The sequence below is a fragment of the Vombatus ursinus genome, unplaced genomic scaffold (genome assembly GCF_900497805.2).
Source record: "Vombatus ursinus unplaced genomic scaffold, bare-nosed wombat genome assembly UNPS02015255.1, whole genome shotgun sequence".
Lineage (NCBI taxonomy): Eukaryota > Metazoa > Chordata > Mammalia > Diprotodontia > Vombatidae > Vombatus > Vombatus ursinus.
Genome location: NW_020955033.1, coordinates 11,110,350 through 11,128,386, shown reverse-complemented (window position 1 = coordinate 11,128,386; position 18,037 = coordinate 11,110,350). Strand labels below are relative to the sequence as shown.

The window sequence follows — 18,037 nt, the reverse complement described above, 5'->3', positions numbered from 1 at the left end:
AAAAGCTGCAAGAATCATACTTTATTTTCTTTGTGTTACAGTTAAGAGAATCAGATTGTTAAACCATGAGTTAGAACCCTAGAGTTTACCTAAACTAGCTTCCTCATTTTTCACATGAGGAAACTGATGCCAAGAGGTTTAGGGATTCAACCAAAGTAATTCAATTACTGGGTGGTGTAGCTGGGATTAGGACCCAGCTGTCTCTGGTATCCCAGTGCCGAGGAGGGGGAAGAGGGGTGAATGTGTAACTAAGACTGCTTAAGTTCAGGCAGGAATCTTATTAAAGCGAGTTTAACTTGCAATCTTTGGTAGATCTAGTTATATAAACCCCATCTTTTGAGAGTTGGAAGATTGTACCCAGTAAGTCAAACACATAGAAGGTTTTCCTCAAAAATGGGCATTTTTTTCCTAACAAACAGCATTAAGATGCACATAAATTTATTTGGGGAAATTTCACTGAAAATCAACAATGTCAGTTTACCACACTGGATCTTTAGATGGGGAGATTTAGATTTAGCTTTAGTACAAAACCCTGACTATCCCTTCATACAAATATGTATACAAATAAGAGTTGGAAGAAGACTATACCTTTTGAGGAGTCTCAAATGTGGAATTTGGGCATCAGGTCCAGGGCCTAGATGCCTCCAAGTGCCCACCATTTTTGAGTTTTTAGCAGTCTAGGAAAAGATATTCCTCAGGGACAGCTGAAAGTGCCCAGTTGTGAAGATAGCCAGCTAACAAGGATTGCTGAGACCTATAAGCATACATAGTAAGTGCTTAATAAATGTTTTTTATTTTATTGATTCATTTGTTCAGCCATGAGTCTGAAGAGAAATGTCTCAGGGAGCAAAATAGAAAGCCCACAGTCTTAAAAAAATTTTCCTAGCTTTATTCCCCTCTCATTTTCCCCTATAACTTCTATTCTGGCAAGGGTTCACCTTGCTTTGGCACACCAAGTCCTCCCAGCAGGGATCCTTATGTGATGTTTCGTGGCACCCATTTCTATTTGAGTTTGACATGACTGATCTAGGTTATATTGCAGAACTATTCAAGATGACCCATTCAGGGTTATCTTAAAGGTGACTGTTTAAAATACATTGACCACTAGGTAACTTAGAGTTAAAAATTAGAAACCTATGTCTCCCTCTAAACATTATTAGAAAGAATATTAGCAACATCTTACATTTCTTTTCTTTTCTTTTTTTTTTTTTGGCAATTGGGGTTAAGTGATTTGCCCAAGGTCACACAGCTAGTAAGTGTTAAGTGTTTGGTTGGAGGCCGGATTTGAACTCAGGTCTTCCTGACTTCAGGGCCGGTGTTCTATCCACTGCGCCACCTAGCTGCTCCAACATCTTACATTTCTATGTTGCCATAAAGTTTTTAAAATGATATTTTCCAGTACCATCTCATTTGAGAAAAAACTTATTTCAAAATTGATTTTGCTTTTTGATAAAAAAAGTTAAATTTGTGTCTCTAAGCAAAAACATCAGAAAAGATTCCTTTATTCTGTGTCAGCTATGAAGTGACATCTAATGTTGTTAAAATGTACCTCACATACTTGGGCAGTACTTAACTGAAGTGAATATTGTGTGTAAATACAATCAGTCAATTAAGGAAGCTTTTATTAAGCACCGGCTATCTTCCTGGCACTAGAATACAAGAGAAACAAATACTACTTTCTAGGAGCATAGGTTGTAATTTGGGAGCCATAACATCCTATAAAGGCAAAATGTTTTGGGGTTATTTCAAGCTTAGTAATGTTAATAACCCCAGAATTATTTGCTTCTAGCTTCTCAGCTGGGAGACTCAGTGGAGAAGAACACAGGGTCTGGTGTCAAGAGTTCTTGTTCAAATCCAACCTCATATGCTTATTAGTTATGTGACCCTGGGCAAGTCACTGAATCTCTCATTGCCTCAGTTTCCTCATCTGTAAAATAGGGATGATAGTAATGGCACCTATCTCCCAGGGTTGTTATGAGAATAAAATGAAATAATATTTAATATTGTAAACTTTAACATGCTATATATATGTTGTTTTTGTTGTTATTGTTTCTTCATTCATGGCATGTAGACTTTTTATAAATCTCAAAGTTGTGTGTGTGTGTACATATGTGTAGTAATTTTTTTTATTGTTAATGATAATTGCATTTGTAAACAATAAATTGATGATGAGTAATTTAATGTCCAGAACAAAGGAAGTGATCAGTTTTATGGTGCTCTGTCCTTGTCAGATTACTCAGGATTATTGTGTTTAGTATTACGTCATCATCGTCATCACTATTCAATCAGTAGGCGCTTATTATGTGCCAGACACTGTGAATCATCTTAATTATTATTATTAAGTACCTCACATTAATGCTTTCCTTTGTTTCCTTATTTTTAGTAGTGAGTAATTTTTTAATAGATTAAAATTTAAATAGCTAAATCCTCTAACTTGATGACAAATCAACTTGTCTGCTAATGAGTATACATATTTTAGAGAAATGGAGACAGTTTTTACCATCTACTTTCTTTGTTTCAATCCATGTGTGTTACTGACCACAATTCGACAAAAATTATACTCCTTAAAGGACCCTTGGAAAGTTCAAAATTATTTGGAGACTAAATAACTTATTCCTATAGAATTGGCAGGTCAAAGAACACATCAGAGAAACAACAGATAACTTCATTAAAAATAATGAGAATGAGATAACATAACAAAATTTATGGGATGTAGCCAAAGCAATCCTTAGGGAAAAATTCATATCTCTAAATACTTTGTTAAGCAAAAGTGAAAAAAAAATCAATTAATTGGGCATACAATTAAAAAAACCCTAGGAAACCAGTAAATTTAAAAACTTTAAATACTGAAATATAAATTCTGAAAATCAAAGAGATTAGCAACATTTAAAGCTTAGAGACAACTAACATAGAGTGGTGGGTTTAGAGTCAGAAGACATAAGTTCAAATGTGGCCTCCAACACTTAGTTTGTTACCCTGGGCAAGTCACATTACCTCAGTTTCCTCATCTATCATATGAGGATAATACTAGCACTTACCTGTCAGGGTTGTTGTGAGGATCAAATGAAATATTATTTGTAAATGTGTTTATCACGGTGTCTGGTATATGGTGCTTAATAAATGCTTAATTCCTTTCCCTTGCCTCCTTAAAACAGTAAAAAAGCCATTGAAGAGCTTTTAAGCTATTTAAGAGCTTTTTTCTTCAGGAAAAAAAAAAACAGAGAAACCATTAACTAATTTGATTTCCACTCCCCCCCCCAAAAAATCCAAATACCATTATAGTAGATAGAGGTACAGATCTTTTTACTTTACCGTTAAAGTGTGGTGGCTCATTCTGAAAATTTTCTTGATCTCTTTGAATTTATCTATTCATTTAGGGACACTTTAAATCACTCCTCTGTGTGAGACACACCAAAAAGGTCATACCTAAGGAACTGCTCTTTCTACAGTGCTTTGGGCCAAAGTTTTTTTAGTCCAAAATCTAAACTTGGGGGGAAATGAAGTTGCAATTGTAGACAATAACTTTTCATTACTTTATATATCATCCTTGTGTTTTCCTCATTTTATGTTATCATCTTCAGTCATTTAACCAGAAAGCATTATTAAGTGCTTATCACGTTCCAGGGGTACAGTGCTAAGTACTAGGGATAGCATACAAAGGCAAAAGACAAACAATTCCTGTCCTCTACCTCTAGGAGCTTACAGGAAAGATAGTGTGTGTGAGTGTACATATACACAAATACATATAGATGTACACAGACACCTACATACTGTCTTCGTATAAAGGAATATATATGTACATGTATGTGTATGTATACACATACTAAATAAATAATACATACATATATAATACACACATATAAATATGTGTATTATATATATATATATGTATGTGTATATATAAAACATATAAATAAAATACACGGTAACCTTGGAGGAGTGGTGTTAGATAAGGGTTTCTGGGAGATAGCTTTTGGATAGCCATAATTGGATGGCTTCTGCAAGGAATCCTTCTATGAGACCCAGTCTATCACAGAATATAGATGGAAGGGGAAATGTGGTGAAATCTAGTACTGGCCAGTGCTAGCAACCTTTCACTTGGAAATTGAAGATAATTTCCAAAGAAAGGAGCAGGTTATATTATCTCAGCATTGACTCTCCTTGTCTTTAAGAGCTGATTCTATAAAGACTTTTCCCTTTTCTAGTATGATGTTAGATTTTGAAACCTGCTTAAAGGTAGAAGGGCAGAAGAAGAGCAGGCTTGAAGGACATAGCTGAAGTATAAAAGATAGAAAATACAGGTTTTGCAGCATAGGAAGGGAAGGAGTGAAATGACAGCTCTAGCTTAAAAACAGGAGAGCAATTTGTTAAAAGAAAACATTTTAACTGAAGATTCCTGTTTAGGCAGTGATGGAGGTTAGTTTAATTTTTCTATTGGTGTTATTGCTAGTAGGATAATAGATTTGGAGCTGGAAAGGACCTCAGAGGACATTTTACAAAAGAGGAAACTGAAATCCGGAGAAGTCAAGTGATCTGCTACTCACAAGGTCTCTCTGAGGAACTTTGGAATTGATTGCACAACACAGGACACACTGGTGCAGGACTGCTCAGCATGGTGTGCCCTCATCAGAGAAGGTGCTTTGTGAGCAAAGCAGAATTGCAATAGCTCAAAAGAAACGTGAGTGGTGCAAATTTAGACATCTCTGTCTCAGATGTTCTTAATTTATGCCTGACCTGTTGTAGGGCATTCCAAGCTAGTGACACATTGTAACTTGACTCCAACATAGCGATGTCATTTTGGTCCTTTTTGAGAATGAAGGACAACAACCAACCAATAGCAAGGAAGGATTTGAGACAGGATTCAAATCCAGGTCTTCATGACTCTATGTCCAGAGCTCTTGAGAAGTCAGATAACTTTTAAACTTGGAAATTGGAAGGGGTCACATGCTCAGTAAGAAGGAATTTCCATAATCTTACCTAGAAAAGTTAATAGATATCTAGGTCTACATCTGCACATGAATCATTTTCTCTTGTCCTAAGTTCTGTGTAACTTCTGTTCTATTTTGTAATTACTCTCTGTGTTTGATTGGCCTGAGCAGTTACTGTCCTTAAGGAAATGTCTCTGAGAATATAGTTAGACTAAGATTGTTTTTGCTCCATTCTTGACTTGTCTGCTTAACTGACCTCTGGCTTCATACATAACATCCATGTCTTTGTCATAGTATCTTCTAGAATACAGCAGACCATAGGCAGGGAATGCACAATTTAAAAAAAAACAATATGTTATTGAGAATGTTTACTCTGCATGATTAGAAGGAAAGGAACACTTCCCACTAGTTTTGTGCTGAGATGTTAAGGCAGTTCTACTGTAAAGTTGCATTTTGTTGGATATATGAAACCTCAGTCTTTTGCAAGTCAAGAAATTCATGGAACAATGGACAATTAATCAGTCTGTGGCTTTCAGCCTAGTATTCTGCATCTTGTTATTGTCATTTTAGTCTGAATGTGGTTGTATCATACTACAGTGTTTTTAAGAGCGTGGCTGCCTTGTGGGTCCTGATTTTTGTCTCTGCCATGTTATACATTATTTTGATGGTTTTATTGTTTTGTTTTGTGAAGATTATCTTTCTCTATTCATGTGTTCTATTGTACCCACAACCAGTTCAGTGCAGCTTCCTTAGTGCATACTGTACCTCCTCTCCTCCTCCCTTTCCCCATCTTGTAGGAACTGGGTGGGGGAGGGGGTTGGCTTCTAGTGTTTTGTATAGCTTTATTATTTCCTTCCCCATTACTCATTTAGTTCATGCTGTAATACTTGGCACTTTTACTTCCTTTATAGAGTAGGATGTGATGTCATAGAGAAGGGGAAAGGGCTATCCAAATTCTCTCAATTGCTGGGAGGAGCTGCCCAGGTGTGCTGAGGGGCCTGTACTCAGGAAGAGAAACAGGGAGTCCTCCACAGTGAGTAACCCCACTTTCAAGTGCACCCAAGTTTCCTTTAAAGCCTTGTCCAGTACAGTGTAGTTTCCTCTTCTGCCCTTTCCAGTTGTACCCAATTTGCCCTTTGGAGTGTTACCAGTTCAGCTCAGGTTTTCTCCTTTCTAACCCTTCCTCCACTGTTTTTCACCTTTTCCTATCCTACCCCACCCACCCCACCAGTTTCCCTTTTCCCTGCTTGTTTCCTTTTTTCAGTGTCTATTGACTTTCTTTCTATCCCTTTGGATTGAAGTTAGTGTTCTCCAGCCTTGTCTCTCAGTTGGACAAACCTTTTCCTTCAAGTCCTTGAATCTATAATGCCCTTTTAAAGTATCTTATAATTATGTACTGTCTTATTTCTAGTCCTTACTTTAAAAAAAAAAAATCTGTCTGCTTTTACATGTCTGTCTAGTTCTTTCCCCTTTCCCTCTATGGTCTAATCTTGTCCCCTTTTCAGCTCTAAACAGTTTCCTTGTTGCCTCTTTTTTTTTCAGTATTTTCCAGTTTACTCCTCTTCCGTATCCAGACATGCCTATGTTTCTTTTTTACCCCTTTCTCAGCCTTCAGTTCAGCTCTCCACTGTCGTCTCCAGCCAGGACCAGTTTCGTTCGCCTCCCAGACCTTTCTAGTGCAGCCCATATTTCTACATTCTTCTTTAGAAGAACTGAAAAAAAGCAAATAGTAAGAAGGCTGATCTGCATTGGAAAATAATGTGGGGCAAGGACTATGGGTAAACTATCTGTACTGGAAAGGGAAGAATAGGAAAGTTAACTCAAGCTGTAAAGTAGCAGAAGAGGGTGGGGGAGGGGGGAGGGTAATCAAGTGTCTGGATAGCTTATTGGATGGACCATTATGTACTAAGCCTTTTCCTCTAGGGACCTGGTTGGCATTCAGCCTACAGTAGTAGAGATCCAAACTAAGATTCTGATGCCTGCATTGTAGCCCTTGTGAAATGAATGGGAAGTCTTCCCAATTCTCAGCTGGCAGGAGTCCCTGTCAAAAAACCTGTTGCGTTAATTGTCAGTATCTGTGACCCTGTTGGTTGTCTTAGTGGAGGTGATGGTGAGAACATGGATTGGAGATTAGACTCACTTCTTCCACCAAGATCTGATCTCTCTAGGCCATATTGGTGAGACATCATAGGAACCTGACCCTGCTATTTCTTGTTTGGGAGGAAATTGGTCCCTGGATAATGAAGGAGCTTGGTTTTTAGGATTGGTGGTAGATTACCCACTACATGTATAAATGGTACCCTTTCCCACTCAGTTTTTAAAAATAATCTAGAAAATGAATTAAGACTAAAAAGGGAGCAGGAAAAAATTGGGACTTATATTTGCAAAACTGTTTGAGATGGACTGAATGGGAAGAGGAGGGGGATTTTGCTTGTGTTCAATTGGAAAAGGCAAAGGAGTTGGAAACTGAGCTGAACTGGAAAACACACTGTCATGAGTCATCTGGGCATCTTTGTGTGCTGCTTTGACCATTTTTGACCACACTTTAAAATTATCTATTTTAAGCTAAAAAAAAAAAAATAAAAATGTAAAACCTATGAAGACATCATTGACCAGTATCTACTTTCTTAAATAGTTAGTCTCCAGCTTTTGTCTTCCCAAGGTCATGGAACCACTAAGAATGTGCTTAAGGGTGATTAAAAAAAAAAAAGGAGTTTCTTCCCTCCCTTGATCAAATTTTAGCAATTACTGTTTAATTTAGTCAGTTAGTTGAGTCAGTCTTTATTACCATATTATCCTTGGGTTTAACCCTTTTCAGTGTGTTTGCTACATTTTTTGGGGAAAAAAAATTTCCCCATATTTGATTGAAGTAGATGATGCCACAAATGTCCAAAAAGTCTCATTCTTGCTTTAGTCAGTGTCACAATTAAGTTCCCTGTCCTTTGATGATTTTTAAGTGAAAATTGCATGATTACATACAGTATTATTTATGTTAAATGACTTCACACAATAACCGGCAACTTTTATTTCTTTGTAGGCATTAGAAAAACACCCCAACTCACCAATGACTGCAAAACAGATATTGGAAGTCATTCAAAAAGAAGGATTAAAAGAAACAAGGTCAGTATTAATATATATATAGAGTTTTTACTTCTATTTATTTATTAAACTGCTGGTTCCCAAAATGATAGGTGTGATCTAGATTCTAATAGAGTAAACCTGGAATTTCTTTTCTGATCAAACATTTGCCTGGCTTCTGACTTAGGAACATTCTGATAAATTATATAAAATATATTAGTAGAACAGCCATCTATATAAAGGAAAGATTGTTTAGTAGCATCCTTTTAAAGATTATTCTTGTTTCTCTTTTTTTCCCAATAAAGTTGTTAGTATTTTTGAAAGTGAGTGGTAAAAATAGTAGTTCTTTCTGGTTTGATAGGTGAAACTATAGAATTGGAATTTCTTTTGATAAAACTTAGAGTTCTAGAAAGAGAGTAGTATTGGATAACTTGGTTAGTTTCAGACATCCTGTGATATAAGTATTAATTCTGAGCTAGTATCTCTTACAGTTTTTGACTTTGGCTGGCAAGTTGTGACTGGAGCCTTAATTGCTTGAAGAGAATGGAGTTGCCTGTTGAATGAAAATAACCATACTGTAGGCAAAAAATAGGCTAAATTTTCAGAAAATAGATTTTTGTGCGTGTACTTTTGTGCCAATAGATGTACATTTGGCAATTGTCACATGGGCAAAACAAGTAAACTTGCCAAGAGACATTTTCAGCAGTGTGACTGTTGTGACTAGTATTGAAATACAGCAGCTCAAAGGGATCGATATTCCTCTGGGATAGATTTTCTTTTAAAAACAAGAAAAGAAGGGGTGACCTGTAATTTTGTTGAAGGAGTGATACCACCCTTTATTTAGCTATTTCAAATGTTGCTTTTGCAGAGTAGGATCAATAAACTTTGAATTTTAGCTAGATCTAGGACAGTACGATCTGAAATTTCATCTTAATTGTTTCTTTATTTATCTGTACTGAAGAAATGCTCTGTGAGAATGTATCATGTTACTTTTGCAAGCATTTCTCCAAAAGTGGAGGGAATAATGCAGAGTTGTACAGTTATTGACACTACATAACAATTCTTTTAAAGGCGATCTTGTTCTGGTAAGCTAGATATGTGTGTGTTGGCAGAGAGCAGAATGGGGAGAACGAGAAATTCATTTTCCCCTTGCCACCTGTCAAAGCCCTGGAAATGTATGTGCCCTTAAGAAAGCATTGGAAATGTTTGTTCTGCAGCCAAAAAGAAAGGGGTAGGGGGAGGGAATCTGAGAAAATAAACTCCTGCTGAATATGGGCTTTTTGCCAGAAAGATCTGCCGACACAGACAAAAAGCCCCTCATTAAAGCAATCACTTGAAATTTGTTTATTAAGATACATTTCTCAACAGCAGTGAATATGCTACTTACTCTCTGTTGTTCTTCACTGTGTGATATGAGACTACTGCACCTTGGCTCTGAACTACATTATAATTAGTCTTGTTATTATGGCAACACCTCTTCACACTACTTAAAATGCTTGTCTTCTCAGAGTGGTGTGTTAAAGAGGTTGCAGTATAAATGTACATAATCAGAAAAAAAAAACCCAAGACAGCATTTTTAAAGAGTTCACTGAAACAGGAAATATAATACTACCTATCTCTCAAGTCACTCCTCCATCATGGCAGTAAAACTATTTTACACCCAGGGAACAAGACTACAATTGTTAAACATGCTGATGAGCAAGCACAGTAAGAAATAGGAAGAAAAAACACTTCAGGAATTCACAAATTAAAGATGTGATTTGAGGAAGTGGGGAAAAATGTAATGATGAATAAGGTCTTACTTCTGTTCTGTTATTGTCCTGTAAAATCAACTGACACATATGTGCATATAAGCTACGAAGTCAATTTAGTCTGGTGCATATCTGAGACCAGAATTTTGCTACCTCATTTTTCAGGTACCACCAGGGAATATGATATACAATGTGATATTCTCAATCTGCTGTGGATTTGGAAACCAGACCAGCAAGGCTGTTAGAGATGTGTTTAAATTAAGAATAAGTAGACTCTGAGCAAGGACCTGAGAAGTTCTCTTGAATTAGTGTTTTGGCTTCATGACATCTAATTTGGCTGTTCAGAGGCTCTTTTTCCTTCTTTCTGAGTTCTTGGCTGTGTCCCAAGTTGTTGAATTTGCCAGATAAGTGAGGTGTCACTGTGTATTTTTCTTTCAGAAAAGAGTTAAGTTTAGAAACAGTATTGTCATATGGTGGAACCTAACTGAGGAATTCTTAGAAGGTTGGAGTTTTCAGGAAGTTCAAACATTTTGTCTGCGTGTTTTTTAAATGTAGCAAAATCATTGGTATAAAAGGTGTGCCAGTAGTCTTTCTTTGGTTTAGCATATGTACATAATAAAAATTTTTCTAGTTTTCAGTAAGAGTTCTAATTCCAAGCACCACCTCTAGAAACAGTACCTCTAGACGTGTTTTATTTATTTTGTCCCTCTAGGAGTTGAACATCACTAATTCCGTTCATGTGTACTAGGGATTCCTATTGCTTATAATGACCTTGACTTGCCTTCCAAATTAGAAACTTTTTTTTTTTAAAGAACATCACTAGTTTCAGTTTATCACATCCAAAAGGTTGACTTTCAAGTTTAGAAAAATATATAGCAATTTTGGGTGAGTTCCATATAATATATGTATTCTGAGATTCTCCACTGTGAATTGAAAAGCTTATTGCAAGGTTGACTTATTTTCTAACACTAAGACTTCTGGTATAAAACTTCCTATTTGAAATAACAAACATACCAACTTTTAGAATATGGCTTTTGTATGTGTATATGTGCATACTTAATGTTTGGAGTAGTGGCACTGTTGTTTGATTTAGAAATGAAACATTTGGCTTTTTATACCAACCATTCCACTACAAATTCTTAACTATTTAATTATGTACTTTTCTTTTTTGAAATGATAATTAATCGAGCATTTATTAAGCACTTATGTCCAGACACCAAGGACTGAGTTTCTCAAAAGTTCATGTTCTCTATATTTCCAGATGTTTAGATTTAACAGAATTTACTGGTGAATACAGCAGTGTGTTTCAGTCATGTTTTGGTACTTTGATGTAGAAACAATATTTAACCATGTGGATTGTGCTATTCTTAATATGGTGATATTCTTTTAACCTTTTATTAGAATGTGAGTGATTTCTGATGGCACTTACTTAATACTAATATTCACAGCTACCTTTTGATAAAGGGATATGATGTGCTTCTTGTTTCATTTCCTGACATAAAGTCAGGTGACAGAAGTGAAAGGTACCTTTGATTGGGGGGCCATATTTGCACTTTGACCTTGCTCCATCATTTATCAATTGGAATGAATGGTATTTGCCAGGGGCCTGCTTTTTTAACGTGGCATAAGAATGGTCAGTCTTAGACGTGAACAGAGTATTTGGAGCACTTTTCAAGTAGAAAGAGCTATGTAATGGGAAATGTTTCATGTCGGGGATTAAAAAATACACATTCATTCCATCTTCATGTTGTTTGTAAATATGAGTATTTGAAGTTACCACAGAGGGAGATGTTTGGTCAAATACTCAACATTTTCACAGGCACCTAAGTGGTGCAATGAATAAAGTCCCTGCCCTGGAATCAGGAAGACCTGAGTTCAGGTTTCTGCCTCAGACACTTCCTAGTTGGGTAACCTTGGGCAAGTCACTCAGCTGCTTTCTATCTCAGTTTCCTCATCTGTAAAATGGGGATAATAATAGCGCCTGCTTCTTGGGACCTAGTGAGATATTTTTTGTTAAGTACTTTGCAAACCTTAAAGTGCTTTATATAATGCTAGCAAATTATTTTCTTAGGAAATTGGCATGATCTGCTCCTGTGGAATAAGCTCCTGTTTCTAGCTTTTAGAAATTAGCAGTGAGAAAATAAAGAACAGTGCCTACATTTCCATGGTTTGTGTTAAGATCTTAACAAGAAAAGGAAAATTCACTTTACCTTGCAAGTGAGGGATTACTCTGTATCTAGGTGCTCTCTACCAATAGTGCTTTACTGTCATTGCAAACACCATTCTTTATCATAGCGTGGATAATGACTTGCTGTTTTATAAACGTGTGTAAAGGGAGCAGCAATTTAAATGTAGCTGCAGGAATTTCAGATAGTGTGGTACATTGAAAAGAGTGCTTTTTTTTTTTTCAAAGAGTTAGAGAACCTGGGTTCAAATTCTGGCCCTGCTACTTCATATCTGCTGTGACCTGAGATAAGTCACTGAACCTTTTTGGGCCTGGTAAGTGTCTGAGACCAGATTTTGATTCAGGTATTCTGGACTCCAGGCCCAGCGCTCTATCCACTATACCACCTAGCTGCTTGTAATTGTTTTTCATGGTTGTCAAGTTGGTTAGGTTTCATAAATGATCAGTGTTATTTCCATTGTCACTGAGATTGACCGTTTTTAGATTTTTTTTATGTTACAGAGCATGCTATTGACAATTCTGGGTTTGGAGATTATTTAAATAGCATTATCTGCTTGCTATTTCATTGAAAATCTGTAGGAGAGATATTTTTTAGACATTTGTCTTAGGATTTTTTTGTCTTCTTTTTTTTAATGCCATAATTTGCTTCAACTAAGATCTACTGTGTATTATATTTGTATCTTTTTATTTTATATGCTTCACTTTTCTAGGGGGAAGGAAGTTTCAATCCATGGCATTACCATGTATAGTGACAAATAGTACAATTTCTTAACAATCCTATTCCTAATTTGTGCAGTAAGAGATGATAACGTTCCTACTGGCAAGATATTTTGACTGGAGATAAGATATAAAAGTATGTAATTTGTTTCAAAATTCTTACCTTAAGATTCCATGTTAGTATCATTTTATTTCAAAATAGTAAGGTCTGAAAGTATCATATTATTTTAGGATTATAAGTATTAGGTCATACTTTATCTCTTTTCACTAATAATTATAGCTTATTTTCTTAGTGGTAAAAAAAAATACTAAATAAGCTGTTGGGAATCAGATTCATGAGAATAATGAAGTTTCTAAGTTGGAGCACATTGGACATTTCTATGTGTTTGCATCATCTTTGCCCAAGCAATCTTGAGTAGTTGAACCTATGTTACTTTTACATGATAAAAATGTTAGGTTATATTGAAGAATATTTTTTGTTTTGTTTTGTTTTGTTTTGTTTTTGCAAGGCAATTGGGATTTAGTGACTTGCCCAGGGTCACACAGCTAGTAAGTGTCAAGTGCCTGGTCTGAGTCTGGATTTGAATTCAGGTCCTCCTGACTGACTCCAGGGCCAGTGCTCTATCCACTGTGCCACTGCCCTGAAGAATATTTTTTGAGATTGAGTATTAGGATATGGGGAGCATCTTTTACGGTTGATACTCAAACTTAGACATTCTGGATAGGCATTTCAGAAATTCTTTATGTTCAATTAAATACACATTTGTGGTTTTTTTTTTTTAAGACAATTGGGGTTAAGTGACTTGCCCAGGGTCACATAGCTAGTAAGTGTCAAGTGTTTAGTCTGAGGCCAGATTTGAACTCAGGTCCTCCTGACTTCAGGGCCGGTGTTCTATCTACTGCACCACCTAGCTGCCCCATAAATACACATTTGTTAAGCACATATTATATGAAATGTCTTGTTAGGTAATAGATACAAAGAATGTAACAAAAACAGTCTCTGCCCTATGGAGAGTAATACATGTACACAGATAAGTAAATTAAAGGCAGAGAGAGCCCTAATAATTGTTGCCAGGATCAAATTCTTTGTAAGTTATTTCTCCCATAGAGGGTTCACAGCCATTGGTTTAATTTTCTTGAAAGAATTTCTCTTTTTCTCTTCCCCTTTCCCCTTTCTTTTCCTCTCTTCCTCTTTCCTTCTTCCTCTCTCTTTCTCCATCTTCCCTCTTTCTCTCCCTCTGCCCTTTCCCTCTTCTCCATCTTCCCTCTCCCTCTCCTTCTTCTCCCTCTCCTCTTTTCTTTCTCCATTTTTTTCCTTTGAACCTGGATCAGTTTACCCTTCCTTAGGTAGGTGTCTGAGAGTTTACCATATTGCTGCCAGACTTAGAGCTGACACTTAAGCTTTAGCTCTACTGCATCTGAGACTTCCTGAACTCAAGTGATCTACCAGCCAACTTCCTTTTTTTCCCCCAGCAGTAGGGACTATAGGTGTGTGACACCCTACCCGATTGAAAAAATGTCATGTAAGTGGTCACCAGAACCTATTTGTAATTTTTCATCAAAGTGATTAATAATGCATTTTACTGAAAATTTTGCATCAACAGCATTTGACGTGGAAACTTAAGGGAACTTCCTGAAAGCCTTCTGAAGAACAGAAAAATCTTGGTGTTTTTGGTTTTTTTTTTTTGTCCTGACATGGATTTTTAGTTAGATAATGTACTTTTACTCAGGGAAGGTCAGATTGGTCTTAGGAAGTGAGGCATAGGTGCTCAGACAGAAACCCTCAATCATGTGACTGTTGCCAGGAATGTCCAGTGATCTGGAAAGGCTGGAAAAATAACCTAGTATTATTGCTGGATGGAAATCTTGAATTTAGAGCTTTCTGTTTCATCTTGAGGAATATTATTGAGAACATTTCTAGTGCAGTGTTGTATCCTGTGTCTGTGCTCACAATATGCTTTTTATTATATACTCCACTCCACAAAATACTTTGAAAAGAGTCATGACCATACATAATATGAACCTATCATTACATATCCACATTAAATTTACTTAGATTTGAGTTGTAGCCTTTGGTAAAAATAACTTTAGCGGCTATATATAATTCTCAGGGCATCCATTTTACTTTTAAGGCATACATTATAAGTGTGAAATGGCAGTATTTCCTCATACATCTTTTTATTCTGTCAAGCTTTTTAAAAATTTTTTTCAAATAGTTGAACAAAAAAAGTAATTTGGGTTGTTTCAATATTGTTAGGATACAGATGTAATTCATTTCAACAATACACTGTACTCTATAAATATTTTAGTGCATGACTAGAACCAAAAATGGATATAGAATTGTAGTATATGTGATGTGAGTCTATCTGAGGATCAGACAGGAGCAGGCATTAAGCAACATGATTTTATTTAATTGTTAAAGTGTTTTTCTCTTCCCTCTGTTACCTTTTTCTTTTTTTTAATAGCTTGTGCCCTGAGTTGCTGAAAGCCTAAGTGGTTTTAATTTTAAACTATTCTATCTTGAGTTTGAAATCAGAATTCAGATGCAAAGTGATAAAATGCTGACATGGAAACTTCATTTTACAGATGATTCTGTTTCAGAGGGTGTTAAATTGTGTTCTCTTTTGTTAAGCCAATATTTGTACTAGTTACTTTACTCTTGAAAAAAATGAATGAACCAACTCATTCCTCTTGATGCAGTTCACATAATGCAATTCACAGATAAATGGCACTTATCAAGGTGAGTTTAATGGTACTGAAAGAAAAATCATGTTGTTATTTTTTGTTAGAAAATGTTTGGTAAATAGTTAATTTATTAGTATTGTTACTTTTATTAAACATTTAGTAAATGTTCACACACTGTTTTTGTGTCATACATGTAAGACATCAACTCTACTCTTGAGGTGTTTGAGACTGAAAATCAATGTCAACAATTGTCTTATTAACATAAGAGTTAATAAGACAATTATAATAGTAAGACAGTTAATAACAGTGTTCTGTCATAAGACAGAACATTACTATTAGGTGCTGTGTAAGGATGCAAAAGAAATAAATAACATACTATTTTTCCTCAAAAAATTTAAAATTTAGTTAAGGAGCCATATGAAATATCTTAGAGTTGGTGGGGGCTTTAGAGATGAATGAATGAATGAATAAAGAGACATTTTTACGTGCCAACAATGTAACGCATATGAGTACAAAAGTGAAGATAGTTCTTGCCTGTTGGGCACTTACATTTTAATAGGAGGAGTAGATACATAGGGAATGACCAGATAGTGATATTTTGGTTTGGAAAAGTAAAAGAAAGGTGAGTGGAGCCAGAGGCAGTTAGATTAACACAGCCTTTCCAGGAACAATGGCAGACTTGATTTGATTATGGAGAAGGGGCCAGTGGAGGGCATGCAAGTGGCAGCACCAAGGCTGGTTAGAAAATAGATAGAGAGAGTGAAGTGTGGTTAGGTCAGGCCTAGATATGTTTGGTGACTGAGACAATCAAGACATGGTGAGAAGATCAGGTAGGAATTCTGAGGATGAAAAGGCTAAGTCCTCCAGGTCATGGTTTCTGAGTTCAGGCAGCTGGTGACAACATAGTTAAGGAGTAAAGTGAAGTATGACTGGAGCCAAGCTTAGATTTTGTAGGCAAATGGAGGTTATCACCAATCCAGATTGGAGGCCTTAGGGTCAAGTAGGTTGAACTTTGACCCTGAGGCCTACTCCTCCAGGAGGAACTGTCCAATCAGAAGAAGGGGCTGCAGAGGAAGAGGGAACTTCCAGGGTGTGAAGAAAGTTCTTGGGTGTAGAGGAGAAAGAAGTCTAGAGAGTCTGAAGTGGAGTCAAGAAGGGAGTGAAGGAAGTACTCAAAAAAAAAAAAAAAAAGCAAGATAACCACCTGTCAGAGATGCTGTGGAAAGTATTCCTGTACTTTGGTAGTAGATCTGATTCTATAATCTAATGTCTTTCCAAATCTAAAAGCAAAAATTTCAATTCTCAAAATCTTTCAGTGATTCTCTATTTTCTGCCATTATCAAGTCTCTAAACTATTGTGCTTGATTTTAAGGACCTCCATATTTAGAACCACTTTCCTATCCCAAAAATTGAAGGAGCTTTCACTCTTCATGTAGTTTGTACTTGTACATGGCAAAAGATTGAAAGAAATAGCAGTTGTGATTGCTCAGCTACTGTCAAGGATCTGTGAAATATCCTTGAGAGTAGAAGAGGTGTTTCTAGGCTGGAGAAGGCAAAATAAAACACAAACAAAATAAAACAATAAAAGTAAAGTAAAAAAAAAAGTATGCTTCATCCTGTATTTAGAATTCATCAATTCTCTCTCTGGAGATAGATAGCATTTTTCATTGTGAGTCCTTTGGAATTGTATTAAATCATTGTCTTGATCAGAGTAGCTAATTCTTTTGCAGTGATAATTGTTACAGTGTTGCTGTTACTGTGTACAATGTTTTCCTGGTTCTACGTGCTACATTTTGCATCAGTTCATATAAGTCTTCCAAGTTTTTCTGAAACCATCCTGCTCTTCATTTCTTACAGTATATTCCATTACTATTATATACCACAACTTGTTCAGCCATTCCCCAATTGATGTACAACCCTACAATGTTCCAATTCTTTGCCACCACAAAAAAAACTTGCTATAAATATTTTTGTACAAAATACGTCCTTTTCCCTTTTCTTTGATCTTTTTGGGATATAGACTTAGTAGTGATATTACTGGGTCAAAGGGTATGCACAGTTTTATAGCCCTATGGGCCTTGTTCCAGATTGTTCTCCAGAATGGTTGAGCTACTTCACAGTTCTACCAGCAATGCATTAGTGGCCCAATTTTTCCACATCCCCTCCATCATATGTCGTTTTCCTTTTTGGTCAAGTTAGCCAATCTGATAGGTATGAGGTGGTATTTTTGAGTTGTTTTAATTTGCGTTTCTCTAATTAAAAGAGATTTAGAGCATTTTTTTCATGTGACTATTGTTAGCTTTGATTTCTTCTTCTGAAAACTGCTTGTTCATATACTTTGACCATTTATCAACTGGGGAATGGCTCCTATTTTTATAAATTTGGCTTAGTTATTTTTATATTTTGAGAAATGAAGCCTTTATCAGAGAAACTTTTTACAAAAATATTTTCCCCTAGTTTTCCTGTTTTCCTTCTAATTTTGGCCACATTGATTTTGTTTGTGCAAAAGCTTTTTAATTTCATGTAATAGAAATTATTTTACTTCTCATAATCCCCTCTTTCTCTTGTTTGGATATAAACTCTTCTTTTATCCATAGATCTGATAGATACATTTTTCCATGTTGCCCTAATTTACTTGCATCACCCTTTATGTCTAAATCATTTATGCATTTTTACCTTTTTTTTCTTTTTGG

At 36.0% G+C, this 18,037-nt stretch overlaps 1 protein-coding gene across 1 annotated transcript in view; it reads left to right on the top strand.

Annotated features, from left to right (window-relative positions):
* The first annotated feature begins 7,971 nt into the window (after positions 1-7,971).
* LOC114031694 (putative Polycomb group protein ASXL3) overlaps positions 7,972-18,037 on the top strand; it is a 205,001-nt gene continuing 194,935 nt past the window's right edge. The window contains exon 1 of the mRNA XM_027846847.1: positions 7,972-8,048. Within this exon, the coding sequence (XP_027702648.1) occupies positions 7,993-8,048 (56 nt within the window). The 5' untranslated portion in view covers positions 7,972-7,992. The remainder of the gene's footprint in view (positions 8,049-18,037) is intronic.